Here is a 14,580-nt window from a genome sequence, read left to right as displayed (position 1 = left end):
TGTCCAATCTTTTTACTGGGGTCTGTTCTTGCACCAAGTCAGTTAATTTACTATTCTTTCATTGCTCCTCACAACTCGTTACTCCTCTTTAAGCCCACATCTTCAGTAACGTTTTTAGGACCTTTTACGTGCAAGCAACTAAAACACTATTATTTGGGGTTACCCTTATTTCCGAAGCACAGACATAGTACTGGGGTAGGATTTGAATCCACGACCTTAGCCATTGTTAAGACTTTTTTAAGAAGTTCTTTTAAAGCCATTGGACCCTTTCGGTAAATAGTGTTGTCCAAGGCCCACACTTTGTGTACCACAACTTCTATATCAAATAACAAACCTGTGAAAATTTAGGCTCAATCGGAGTCGGGAGAAAACAACGGAAAAACCCACCCTTGTTTCCGCGCGTTTCGCCGTGTCATGACATGTGTTTAAAATTAATCCGTAATTCTCGTTGTTTTGATGTTTTCTCAAGAAGTAGAGCATTTCATGGAGTAATATTTTAAGAGAAGTCTTTCACCATTGCCTTCTGTAAACCCTGTAAGTTATTTGTAAATCTGTGAACTTTTTTTTTTTCTGAACCGAAAGGGTCCAATGGCTTTAAAGCAGTCAAACTATCATGAGTTTAAAATGTTTATTTTTTTCCATCGACAGAGTTCCGACCCTCGCCCAGCACCCCCAGTTCATCGATAGCTGCATCCTACCTTCAGCAGAGTGTAGAGCAATGGATTGAGACATGTATACAAGATGTACACAACGGTGTTAGCAAACTACTCAATCATGTAACATCAATGAAGGCTCTGGCTGCCATACGAGACGCTGTGTGTGATCTTCTGACTGAGGTAGGCAAGATTTTAGACAAACCATATTTCTCCTGGACAGATTTTTTAGCAGTGGGGGACAAGGATTAAAAACTTGCTTTGTACCCATACAACGATGTGTATTAAACACTGTATACTCAGTACTTTCCCAAGTTCTGTGAAAAAAAATCCACTGGCAAGTCACTCTGGTTGAATTCGAAACCCACAACCTTTTGAATCCCACTTGGGTGATTTGCCCGTAGATTTTTTTCACAGGACTCTGGGGGAAAGTACTGATACACAGTGTTAAAATGACTTAAAGTAGAGACAATAAAACTTATTCATCCCTACTATGTTATGCAGGATAATGTAGACGTTAGTTGGTCGGTCATCTGTCAGTGTGTGGTCAACAGACACCTATCATTGTGGGGTGAATTCATCAGACCATTGTTTCTCACTAGAGTGCAGGTAAGTGTGCTCCAACAAGCATAATTTTTTGTGTAATATTAGTGTATGTGAAAGCTTAAAAACACTGACAAATTGAAGTGTGGTTTGCCAATTTTCTCTTTGATTTCGGTTGCCCAGTTGCATTTTTTGCTGCTTTAGTACAAGGATGTCCAGGTATGAAATAATGGCTTTGATAAGATCAGTCAATCAGTCAATCATTCCAGTTTTATAACGCTGCTTAATCAAAGGTTTGCTTAAAGGGGCTGAACCACTAAAGAAATAACTAAATAAGTCATTGATGGTATGCCTCCTGAAACGATTGGGCTTTCAGAAGTGTCTTAAATGTGTCTTAGATGTCGCTTCCCTGGTATGGTATTAATCCTGAGTTTGGGTCCATAGACTGAGAAGGCTCCATCGGCAAAAGTAAAGCAACTCGTTTATTAAACATAATAATCTTGTATTATTTTTTATGTATGTTGAGTTTTGGAAAAACTAAGATTTAGAACAAATCATTTTAACCCCAACAGGCCATCATCCAAGATGCCTTAGACAAGACGTCCACCAGCACCCAGAAGCATACCCAGCAAGCACTTAATGATCTAGACACTGCGTCAGCCGATAGGGATGTAGCTGCCTACATATGGTCTGAGGCACCCAGTGATACCCCTAGCCCAGCTGCCTGGAAGGCTAGAGGGGCACACACTAAAGAGGTTGTTGAGCCAGGAGGGTTGTACTTGAAGGCGAGAGCGTTCACTCCAAGAACACAGGGGTAAATTTTGTGAATTTTATAAATTTTGTGAACATCTTAAACTCCAGCACAGTGAAATCAATTGTGGATATTTCCTTTAACTTTACTGAATATAGACCACATGAAGTTTGTTTACAATAAGTACAATGAGTGTGACCTTGTACATTCTTTGCGTATTCTGGCAAACACAATACTGGACGGTTCATATGAGAAAGTTGACATTTTGTGTCATAATTTCCACATAAATCCAAGAATTATGAAAGTAAAAGCTAGACAAGTTTTGAGATGTGCCCCCTTTCCCTAACCCTAGTTGATAGGAATTAGACAGTGCAATCTCCATAAAATATAAGATTTCTGACTTCTTCCATTAGGCTGTGTACAAATCGTGCCTGCAGGAAGTCCAGGCTCTGTGGCTCTTTTGTAAATGTGGTGTCACAGGTCACATCATCTATAGTGTCGGAACAAAAACCATGTCACTCTGGTGTGATTCGAACCCACCTCCTTTACCAATCGAGAGCAGATGTCTTTACCACTAGACAAGATTGCTCTATAGCTAGAGGCAGTTCGAATCCTTTATTTTATATGGGCGTACCAAGTAATTTTTGTCACAGGACTCTGGGAAAGTATTGAGTATAAAGTGCTTAAGTTTACACCCATCGGTGTGTGAGAAAAACCCAATGATTATCCCTGATGCAAGTGTGTTTATTGGATTACACATCCAACAGCACAACTAGTGGCAATAATAGGATGAGCAGGAAACCACAACAAATGCTCAGTTTTAGACGTGGAAGGAAAAACAAGAATCCATTTATAGGGAAGGTACACGCTTGGTAATTACTAAATACAAAATTAACTTCAAAATGGACTTGGTAACGAGCATTGGGGAGCTATTGATAGTACAAAACTTTGTGGGAAACGACTCCCTCTGAAGTAATAGAGTTTTTGAGAAAGAGGTAATTTCTCACTAAAATATTATTAAAAGACTTCTAGTTAGAAGTCTTTTATTCCTACCTGAAAGCAAACAAATTCATCCGACAAGGGTGTTTTCTCTTTCATCATTTTCTCGCAACTTCGATGACCAATTGAGCTCAGGTTTTCACAGGCTTGTTATTTTACGCTTATGTTGGGACTTCTTCCTCCATGGTTGGGATACACCAACAAGTGAGAAGACCTTGGTCTTTGACAATTACCAAACATGTTCAGTGCCTTTAAACTGTGGTGTATGAATCTTACACCATTTTTTATGACACTTTTTCTTCAGTATCTGCTCTGCGTTGGACAGACAACTAAAGTCACTCCTAGATGATATGACCTACTACACTGAAATCCAAGACCAGGGGAAACAATTGAACGTCGACAAGGCGGGGAAAGCGACTAAGCCGTTTGATAAACTAGCTGACTCTGGTACTCTACACAGCTTCCTGCAGATTTCATGTACATCGTGCCTGCAGCGGTAAGTCGGACCTCCATGGCTTCTACCTCAAAACCTTTAGTGCACCAGATTTCTATTACAAAACCTGCCGTCGATTTCACAAAACTCTTCCTAACTTAAGACTAATCTTAGGATTTAGGATGAGTCCCAACCCTGCACTGTAGCATGCAGACCTTAAGATTAATAATCCAAGTAACTCGTCCTAACTCGAGATAAGTTGAGTCCTAACTCTTTGTGAAATCGACCCCAGGATCAAAATGAGATTTAAAAAAAAAAAAATTTTTTAATGTAAACTGCTTTTATCGGAAGAAGTTTTTAGAGAAGAAATTCCATTTGTCGGTTGGGTACCCACTTCGAAATTCAACATAATTTTACAAATATTTGTTACTCATTTATTACTTCTTCCAACAACATTCATAAATCAGTTACAACTGCCACAAAACAATAAACATGAATTTAGATGTCATGTTTTGCGTTTAGTGTAACTGAAGTGTGTGATGGTCAGCACCATTGAAGTGATCAGATGCAATACAGATAATTAAAAAAAAAAAACATGATAATATTAATAATAATAATTTGTTGGAGATCTTGATTGTTCCATTACTTATTTAATAATGTTGTGTATTATTTCTTTCTAGAATGTTGAGTTTCTTCCAGAAGCAGTTAGAGGAGACTAAAACTCAGTTGGATTCTTCAATTCATCTTGGGCAGTTGAAACAAAGCTCCAATGTCGTGGACAGGTAACACACGTATTTTAAATGTTTTGGATGTCTCCACTCTTTGCCTAACTTTATATTACGTCCTTGTGTTAATGGTCTTGAACAAGTCCGGTCTGTTTGTACTGAGCTGAACTGTTGTGTGAAAAGGTTTCTAGGTTAGCTGAACAACTAGAGCTATTGCTACATTGTTATTGTACATTGCTTTACAAACATCTGTGTATTTATTAAGGTTAAGGTACACGTTTGGTTATTGTCAAAGACCAGTCTTCTCACTTGGTGTATCTAAACATATGCATAAAATAACAAACCTGTGAAAATTTGGGCTCAATTGGTCATCGAAGTTGCGAGAAAATGATGAGAGAAAAAACACCCTTGTTGGACTTTGTGTGCTTTCAGATAGGAATAAAAGACTTCTGGCTAGAAGTCTTTTATTAGTTTAGTGAGAAATTATCTCTTTCTCAAAATCTATGCTACTTCAGAGGGAGTCGTTTTCCACAATGTTTTATACTATCAACAGCTCTCCAATGCTCGTTACCAAGTCAGTTTTTAAGGTAATATTTGTTTTGAGTAATTACCAAACGTGTACCTTCCCTTTAAATAGGTAGTGTTTTGTCGAGAATGCATTTCAGCAACTTCCAGAGCCTTGTTATTTATCCATCTACTTTGTTTACCTTATTTAGGGCATTGCTGTTGGGTCGTCTGTGTTTGGCTATCGCCGAGCTCTGCCCTAATCTACAGAAGGCTGCTAATATATCCGAGCCTGAATCCAGGCCGGCTAAACCTGAACCTCAGAGGTAAGACAAATAAAGCCAGCCACTTTGTAGAGTGAGCAGCTTTGTGATTCAGGAGCTGATTGTAAATGAATGATGGCCCTGTCCAATTCAGTAATGTTTCATTTCTGTTGACTTGATGAGGCACATAAAACCCAGGGATGAGATTGTTCAAACTTTTGGCTGAATTCAGACTTTTTATGTCGGCCTGGTGAAGAAAATTAGACAATATTTTTTTTACAAATAAAGAAATCCTGCTCATTGGTCTACTTCTCTAGTGCTTTGGATACTGTTTCAAAAAGCTCCTTGGAATCTATAACCCACGGTTACCAAACAGTAGAACTGCCATCATTTCAACATACCTTTGAATTTGTATCCAAGTTTCAGACTTTTTCGTTAGTAATAACTCTCGCCCCTGAAAACCGTACCGACAGTTTTTATGGGTATATGGGTCCCTACTCAGGGTCACTGTTCCCGTGGCAGACCACAAACCACCTAAGTGGACACACACCTTGTGTCGGGACTCTGGGCTGCGATGGGAAAAGCTGTGTACAGCAATGAGGACCAACGTGTTGGAGGGCCATCATCCAATGCTTCGCATCGACTGAATGAATGAATGAATGTCTCTACTCTATATGGTCTATGTCTCAGACAAAATGACGAAGATCTAGAATTGGGAATTGCAAATCTGGCAAAATAGAGTATGAATTCCAGTTTGTCTTGTCTCTCTTTCTACGGGGCTCACAAAGTGTAAAACAGTACACAGTGCACATGCCACACAGTGGAAAGTGCTGGCCTGTTTGCACACAATCGGCTGCTGACCTTGTATCACAGAAAACATTTTGGGACTAAATACACATCATCTTGCAATATCCCATGTACATTTTAAGAACATATGTACCTGTGTTATTGTTCAGTCATTGTTGTTGTTGTTGTTTTGTTCATTTATCCTTTAACTTGTCTATAATCTCGTCTCTTGATTACCTTTTTAATTGCAAACCAGCTGGCTCAGAAGCAAACTGATGGGAAAACGAGCTACAAGCAAAACGACCGATGTGAGTTAAAATGATTTGAATTTGTTTTTGTAAATACTCATGTTAATAACTTGGGCCTGGGGTAGATTTCACAAAGAGTTAGGACTAGTCTTATCTTGACTTAGGACGAGTCATACGTTTTTAATATCTCCTAGGACTAGTCCTAAGTTGGGACTAGTCCTAACTCTTTGTGAAATCGACCCCTGATCTTATAAAGCCTGTAAAAAAAAACACTGACAAATATTGCTTTAACAGAAACTGGTTACCAGTCAAAGTTCCACTAATGTTTTGCTTAGCACCAACGGAAATCCAATCAAAAATACTTGACATTGGAGAATTGTTATTCGACTATCTGTCCTGAAATTATTTTGACAAGACCCCTAAGATGGTTTCAGCTGTCAAACAATTGTCTTTATGAGAAGAACTCTTGAAATGAAGATGATGTATCACGGGAGACAAAAACTGTGGTTTTTTTTGTGATGACTTGCGGCAATTTCAAGACTACCTCCATTACATAGTGTGATGCTAACCAGATAGGAAAATAAGCCTGCACCATGCAAAACCCAAAATCATTGATGTTTTGATAATGATTGATTGATTAATTGATTGATTGATTGATTGATTGATTGATTACATTTTTTGGGTTGCAGAGTCATGAGGAGACAGAATGGGATAAGCTGAAAGGACTTCTGCTTCAGCGCAGTCAGGATGCATACAGGTAATTTTCATGCAACAACGATTCAATTCTCAGGTCCCTATGCAACAACCATCTTGATGCAAGTTCCGCCTTGCCCTGCCAGATTCTAGCCCAGTTGTCTTCTGGATTTTCCCACCCAAATCGAGCCCTGACATGGCTTTATTTTCCGCAACAAGATCTCCCTTGAGAGCTTTTGTAAATAATGCCCAATGATGGCGAAAAGCAAATGTACCATGAAAGCCCATTCCACCGAGTAAAAATTGCCTACCACACATTGTTGTAAGGATAAAAAACCAATAATGCTCTCATGTCATACATTGCGGTTGTGTTATGACAATAAGAATTGTGGCTCTTTCCATGAGTTCACACCTGTTTGACTGTATTTCTGTACATCTTCAGAATCTGGAGTGATTTTACATCATCAAGAGTTGTGGCAGATTTGAGCAAGTTCTTAATGGATTCTAGCATTGAGGCATCTCTGAAAGCAGCCACAGTAAGTCACCTTACCCCCCCCCCCCATTTCCCTTCTCAGTAGCCACCAATTTGTTTGTAATTTTGCGGAACACTTTCAAGAAGTTTTACACCTTTTTACCCTTAAAAACAGTGACTTTGTGAGCATTAAAAAAACAATTATTTAAAGAATATGGAGAACTTTGTATCAAAGTAGACTTGTAAGTTAATTGAATGTTGCAGTTTTACCTTAAGAACAATTTTTTTGCCATATGTTTTTGAATCTATAGGGAGGTTTAGCTGCACGTAACGCCAGCAAAAACATGAACGTGAACTTCAGAAAATTGTGTCGTTTCTAGGTGACGTCACCACTTAGGGCTTATTTCAAGCTCGTGTAGTATGTCTGCACGTAGGTACCTGACATCAAAAATGGTAACTTCACGTATGCTAAAAATGTGAGATTTTAATGACACAATTTCCTGACATTAACGCTTTTGCTCGCGTAATGTGCAATTTAACCTCCCTATTAAAAGATTTTAGACGCAATGCACACAATGAAAGTAGTAGTACCGGTCGGCTGTGATTGCTGGAGGAGTTTAGTTGGATTAGCTCATATCAGGGGCTCACAGGGAGGAGCCCACTGGGGTTCGACCCAGGGAAGCTAATCAAATGCAACAACAAATGTTTAGCTAAGAGCTAAAAAATACTAATAATGGTTCATGATCAATCAATGTTTATATGAGACCACAAAGTTACCAAGCATGCCTGTATGCTTCATTTTTGAAAAGTCAACGGCACCAAGGCATTTTCTCCTTGGTAAAGGGCACCCTAAGATGAGGAAATTGTAAGTTTCCACTGGAGCATTTCAAGGGCAATGACCAGGGGGCATGGAGGCAATTTCCTTCGTTGCCTCTGTGAAGTATCAGTCCTGACCAAGACTTTTGCTTTATTCTTTGGTAGCACTGGGACATCATTGAGATTCAAGAAGAGTCGGAAGCTGGTAAGAAAGTCACATCTAAGATCCGTCTTCCTGTCCAGGTAAAAATTAAACAGAATTATTTATTTTATTTTATTTATTTATTATTTACCCTGGGGAAACCTCTCAGTGAAACACTGTTTTTCAGATGTGCCCATCAACTACAAACACATTAAAATTTTAAAATTGTATTAACATAAAAATATATTTATAATAATATATTGATTCAAATTTTTGAAGCTGTGTTCCCATTAGCCTTTTATTTTTAAAGTACCGCGACTTTTCTGTGAAATTAAATCTAATGGGGACGCATGGTAAACTGACCCCTCTGTCAACTTACCGCGACCATGATGTAAAATTAACAGGCCGAAAGAGTTTGTGTAAACCTACCATGACCACGTTGTAAAACGATATGCAAACGTCCTAGAATGGTCCGGGTGGGAACGCACGGTAGAATTACACCAAAGCCATTCACGGTAACTTTCCATGTGGCAACTGAAGAGAAAGTCTTCGGGTCAACGGGAACACAGCTTTAATCTTTATTCCATAAGAGTTAAGTTGTGTGTAATTCTCCCCGAACTCCCCTCTCAAGTGTCTTGAGAAAAAAAATCTGAAAACAGAAATTAAGTTTTGTTGCATAAACTCTCATACTATGTTTATCTGGAAAACATTAATTCCAGACAGACTCTTAGCAGTGAGTGAGTGAGTGGAAATAGGTCAATTGCTTTGCTGTACAAGACACCTATTGCAGACGCTATAGTCTCTTAAAGGAACGTTACAGAATTGGTAAGAAACACAAATCGTGAAGATCACAGATTTACATCAAACTTACACGGTCTAATGATGATGATAGTTGAAAACATCCCTTGAACTATTTCTGTCTGAGATGTCATATTTGATGAAAAATAAATAATCTAACTTTGCATTTGGAGTTTATCGCTCAGTGAGAGTTTTATTCATTTTATTTTGGCATCGATGCAACGCAAAATTTGTAATCGGTTTTTCACAATTCTCTCGTGACCCAGATGGCCGATCGATCTCAAACTTCTACAGGTTTGTCAGTTTGTGTATATGGTGGATTACATAAAGTGCTTACACTGCCAGCAACTTTTGTGCTAGCAAAACCAATTCTGTAATGTGCCTTTAAGAGTTAGCTGCTCAAAAATATTTCAAAATTTATACCCTAGTTGTGGATTGAGGCGACCGTAGCCTGAACCAATTTTGCTTTAAGGACAAGGCCAAGTGGATCAGCCTGTCACTAAGTGTCTGAAAAGACTGATGTAAACATAACTCTATTTTGGGGGTTTTGTTAAAATTTTGTTCTAATTTAGCAGACATGTTTTGAAAACAAAGTGCATTTTGTGACCCTGGACCTGTTCTAAGCCTCTCACGTTTCACAATAAAAACTCTGACCTACATACTATTGTGATGTTACCAAAATAGCTATGTGTTATTGTTAACGATGTGATAGCCTAGATTTATCAGTACACATTTTTTTACCTATTCCAGACCATAGAAGCCCGTCGGAGTTGACTTTTCCCAAAGTTTTTAAATAGGGTTGCAAATGGCAGCAAGATTTGATCTACTTGTACCCAACCCAAAAAGTCAAAATAGAGGAAATGTTCAGGGTTTCCCATGGTGGTAGTCTGTACACTCCCAAAGCGAAACAAACTTGCTGCCTTGTGTTGTTTTGTTGACATTTGTGGCGGGGAATACTGTGGCACAAAAAATTACAGAACATGTAGGTTGACTTGTCACAAGCGTTGAAAACAACACGGCGATTTGTATAGTAGCCTATTTTTGTTGCTAAGTGTGATTCTGTATCTGCTTCTTACAAAAGATTGCTCCATAAACACTCTATCTATTAGAAAATGAGTGCCTGACAAAACGGGCATTAACCCCCCCCCCTCCCTACCAGCATACGGTTTGTACGCATGTGAAAATATTGATAATTGTGAACGGCCCTCAAATTAGATTTATCAGAGACTTTTCTTGACTCATGCAGGTTCCCTCGTTGTTCTAGAGTACCGATTGCATGGAGGCCGGGTGCCCCGAAACTACAAACGCAAATACATTATTCTGTGTTTACTTTACAGGCATCGTGGTATGTGCAAACAGTGTTGTACTCGCTCTGCGAAGAAATCAATCGAGTTGGTGGACATGCCCTCTCAAGGTACCGTTCAACCCTAAGTGATTTTTGTTTGCCATTCTCAAAGACACTGTTGACTCTTGGTGCACATTGTAGTGCATGCATGTTTTTATGATCGGCAACGACCTGAAACGTTCACCCTTAAAGTCTTGGACTAGATCAGATAACCCGTGCTATTTCGAGTAACATGATGACAACTTGGCTGCCGCTTCCCAGGTTGTATCGTAAACTTAGGTGTGATTCCTAGCTATACGGCAGCCAATTGTTGTTTGGCTTCTGACGTGCACCTCTGAATGCAAAGATATAGGGAGACCGCCAAGATAGGGCTAGATAGCTCAGTTGGTAGAGCGCCGGCACTTTAAAGCTGGAGGTCATTGATTCAAATCCCACTCTAGTCAATTTGTCTTTGTTAATCCCAGCGCCACCATTACTAATAAGAAAGATTTTAATTTTGTTTTTTATATCTATTATATCATTGCGGTACCTGCTGCCGAAATGTAGGATTGGAACTGCCTCTAGCTATCAGGCAATCTCGTTAGTGTTGTTGGTTAGACACTGCTCTAGAATTGCAAGGGTCAGGGGTTCGAATCCCACCCGAGTAATATGCCTGTGATATTTTTTCACAGACTCGGGGAAGGTACTGAGTGCGAGCACACATCGGTATACACTATGGGTAAAAACCAAAATTAATATCAAGAAAGATTTGGTTTGTGTACATTTACTTGGGTGCGTTTTCGCAGCTGTAACCAAAAAACTGTTTCGGTTATGGACCAGTGATTAACCAATAGGCATTTCAACTGGAACAGTTTGATTCGCGACGATCGCGCAAAAAGACCCATGGTATTTACTGCAAATCTGGGCCCAGTTATATAAAGCCAGGGGTCGATTTCACAAAGCAATAAAATCGTCAGTATCAAGACAAATTGTCAGTATCGCCATAGTGATTTGTATTGTGACATCACACTTTACTAAGCAACTACGATTTAATTTTCAGTTGCGATCAATCTTGGCTCTTTGTGAAATCGGCCCCTGTAACCACAAAAATGTGCTAAGCACAGAAATTTCTTGCTTAGCAGAAAACGGGTACCAGAAAAAAATCCATAAAGTTTACACTGATGGAACTTGTATCCCACTAATAGTTTGCTTATCAAATAAATTTGCTAAGCAGTTTTTTTCTGCTTAACAGCTTTATGAAATTGGGCCCTGATTTGACTGGATTGTATCTCTTCTTGTTGCAGAAAGATTCTGACCGGCTTGATTGGCGAGACGAGTAGGAGCATCTTTGGTCTCTATAAGAGTTTTCTGGATGAGAATTACAGCAAGGGCTCTGGGCTGACTTTAATACAGACGCAGTCTCTACAACTCTTATTTGATATCCGTTTTGTCGCCAACGTCATGTCCGGATGCGGAGACAATGCTAAGGTCAGGGCTCAATTTCATGGCTGCACTTACTGTAAGCGAAAACTGATACCTACGGAAACCTAGAGAAGTTGGCGCTTGACGAAAGCCTATATCACAGGCCACAAGCCGGCCATATCTTGTTGTGCCCCCACACCAAGGCCCCGGGCCCCCTTTCAATGTTGGCTCTCATTACGCAGTCTGTGCTCCCATCAACATTGAGCGCAGGTACGGGGGAAAGAATGTTTACAGTCACGTTGCGAATGGGTGGCCCAAGAATCTTTGCCGAGATTGTAGCAAGGAATATTTGCTTGTTGGCGTACTTACTTGACATTAACTGAGCATTCTTTGCATTAAATATCGATCTACTTCTCCTTTGAAGCACGCCGACCACATTGTAACTGATATAAAAAATTTGGACTAGTGTAAAAACTGACGAACTTGTGAAATGACAAGCTGGTCCTGCTGGCTGTTTACTGAATAATTTAAGGGCAAACCTTGTCCACCAAAGCAAACCATCTTTATACCTTGTGTGTTTCTTTATACCCTGTGGGTTATGTGCAAATCTGTGAGTATCTATGGTTTTGATATTACCAATGTTTTGCACACCCTTTAAGACACTGGACACTTTCGGTAAGTGTTAAAGACCAGTCTTCTCACTTGGTGTATCTCAACATATGCACAAAATAACAAACCTGTGAAATTAACTCAATTGGTCGTTGAAGTTGCGAGATAATAATGGAAGAAAAAACACCCTTGCCACACGAAGTTGTGTGCTTTCAGATACTTGATTTCGGGACCTCAAAATCTTATTCAAATATTTTAGTGGAAAATTACTTCTTTTTGGAAAACTACATTACTTTCGGGGGGAGCAGTTTCTCACAATGTTTTTTACTATCAACAGCTCTCCATTGTTTGTTACCAAGTAAGTTTTTATGCTAACAATTATTTTGAGGAATCACCAATAGTGTCCACAGCCTTTAAGAATTTCCTTGTTTGATAAAAACTCTGTATCTTCTCTCTTGCAGAGGACTACTGAAGATGTACAGAAGTTAGTTGAGCGTCTTGAGAATGCAATTGATCCGTTTGACCTGGACGTCTTCCTACCTCACCTACAGACCAATCTAAGTCGACACTCCCAGAGGTGCACGGTGAGGACCTAGGAATTATGTCGGGTCAGGGTTTCCACAATTTTGTGTGTCCCACTGACGGTATTAGTTTTCAAATAATTTAGGGTTGAACAAATCAAAATAGACTAGAGTGGGACGTGAACCTGCGACTTCTGGATTAACATGCCAGCGCTCTACCAGCTAATGTTGGCGGTCACCCTTTGTTGTTAACATTTGTTTGAAACCAATTTTCAAAATGGCTGCCATTCTTTTAAAAATTTCAAATGACCATTGGTTTTGCCACTGTTCAACACACAATAATGACAGAAACATGTTGGACGAGACATTGAATATGTTTACAGTGGTTTTATTTAATGTGTACAGTTCCCTGAGCTGTAGCTCACCTTCTCAAGAATAGTGTAACTAAACGATCTGTTTTGAACCGTGTAACCAGCACTGGCTAAGTTCAGACTAAGTTTTTCTTTTCTGATGTGTCAGTTGGCATTTTATGTTTTTTAAATCACATTTTGAATTGGTAATGTGACCCCCAAAAAAAGAAGCGTGCAGGACTGCTTAAAATGCTTTGCCTAACATCACCGCTCCTCTTCGTCATAGATGCTGTTGGGTGCGCTAGCTAACCCAGAGAAGCACCTCTATTCCTCGCACCGTGCCGTACCATCAGGATACCAGGAGCAGCATAACATACTCCCTCTGTCTAACAGCCAGGGTCGATTCACTCTACTTCCACTCAGCACCAGCTCGTCACAATCTCTACCCAGGTCATTGCCAAGGCCGGTACCACAGGTAAGGGTACTCAAGCATGGGATTTTGTTTCAGTTTTTTCCTGATTTCTGAGGATTTTTTACTGGTTTCTCAGGTTTCCCCTCAATACTGCCTTGAGCCTTCTAATTTTCATGAAAGAAATAAAGCAATCGGCAAAATGAAATAGAAGTGGTCCACGTTGTGAACAAACCTGTTTTTTGCCGTTTTGGTTATGATGCATAGAGTTTGTAATTCTCCTGAATTGTAACATCTGCACGGTTCTGTGTCTAGAATGAGAGGGAGCCAGACCACCAAGCCATTTTTAAGGAGTGTTCACATTCCCTGATCCTTAGGGCCTGTTAAAGCCATTATACACTTTCGGAACAAAAAACAAATTAAAAGCTCACAGATTTACAAATAACCTACAGGATTTACAGAAGGTAATGGTGAAAGACTTCTCTTGAAATATTATTCCATGAAATGCTTTACTTTTTGAGAAAACGGTAAAACAATATCAATTCCTGATATCGCGATTTACGGATTTATTTTACACACATGTCATGACACGGCGAAACGTGCGGAAACAAGGGTGGGTTTTTCCCGTTATTTTCTCTTGACTCCGATGACTGATTGAGTCTAAATTTTCACAGGTTTGTTATTTTATATATAAGTTGTGATTCACAAAGTGTGGGCCTTTGGACAATCCTGAAAGTGTCCAATGACTTTAAAGGGCAAATAAGATGCTGCCTTATTCTTCATTTATCAGTGCATTATGTTATTTGAACCTCAACATGCTAGGGTCTGTAACGCTTCATTACATGATTACATTGCAGTCAATAGCGCCCTCTGTGGTTCACCAGGACCAGCCTTCAGCCCCGCCCATTCTGCACAAGTCGCACACTGCCCCGTACTCGCTCTACTCTAAGTTCGGCTCTCTCAAAACGGGATGGTTGGCCAACATTGGGGGCGCTAACTAGGCAGCTAAAATGGTAAGTCATGTGATTTTAAATTTTCACCCAAGTGGGTACTGGCCCAAGTCCAGGCACTGTGTGTCTTTGAGCGAGATATTTTATGGTTACCTTAATTGGTTTGTCC

At 39.6% G+C, this 14,580-nt stretch overlaps 2 protein-coding genes across 2 annotated transcripts in view; both read left to right on the top strand.

Moving 5' to 3' along the window:
- The window catches only part of LOC139941959 (S-adenosylmethionine-dependent methyltransferase Rv2258c-like), a 71,317-nt gene extending 63,917 nt beyond the window's left edge, over positions 1-7,400 (top strand). The window contains exon 5 of the transcript XR_011786635.1: positions 7,386-7,400. The gene's annotated coding sequence lies outside the window, so the exon portion shown is untranslated. The remainder of the gene's footprint in view (positions 1-7,385) is intronic.
- The window catches only part of LOC139941957 (conserved oligomeric Golgi complex subunit 1-like), a 48,504-nt gene that overhangs the window by 10,407 nt on the left and 23,517 nt on the right, over positions 1-14,580 (top strand). Inside the window, exons 14-28 of the mRNA XM_071938604.1 lie at positions 649-836; positions 1,158-1,262; positions 1,769-2,010; positions 3,251-3,442; positions 4,060-4,161; positions 4,821-4,934; positions 5,914-5,965; positions 6,595-6,662; positions 7,041-7,134; positions 8,052-8,129; positions 10,164-10,240; positions 11,455-11,638; positions 12,643-12,765; positions 13,339-13,527; positions 14,319-14,474. Of these exons, the coding sequence (XP_071794705.1) occupies positions 649-836; positions 1,158-1,262; positions 1,769-2,010; positions 3,251-3,442; positions 4,060-4,161; positions 4,821-4,934; positions 5,914-5,965; positions 6,595-6,662; positions 7,041-7,134; positions 8,052-8,129; positions 10,164-10,240; positions 11,455-11,638; positions 12,643-12,765; positions 13,339-13,527; positions 14,319-14,462 (1,952 nt within the window). The 3' untranslated portion in view covers positions 14,463-14,474. The remainder of the gene's footprint in view (positions 1-648; positions 837-1,157; positions 1,263-1,768; positions 2,011-3,250; positions 3,443-4,059; positions 4,162-4,820; positions 4,935-5,913; positions 5,966-6,594; positions 6,663-7,040; positions 7,135-8,051; positions 8,130-10,163; positions 10,241-11,454; positions 11,639-12,642; positions 12,766-13,338; positions 13,528-14,318; positions 14,475-14,580) is intronic.

Source organism: Asterias amurensis, chromosome 9 (genome assembly GCF_032118995.1).
Source record: "Asterias amurensis chromosome 9, ASM3211899v1".
Classification (NCBI taxonomy): Eukaryota; Metazoa; Echinodermata; class Asteroidea; order Forcipulatida; family Asteriidae; genus Asterias; species Asterias amurensis.
This window is presented reverse-complemented; position numbering and strand designations above follow the sequence as displayed.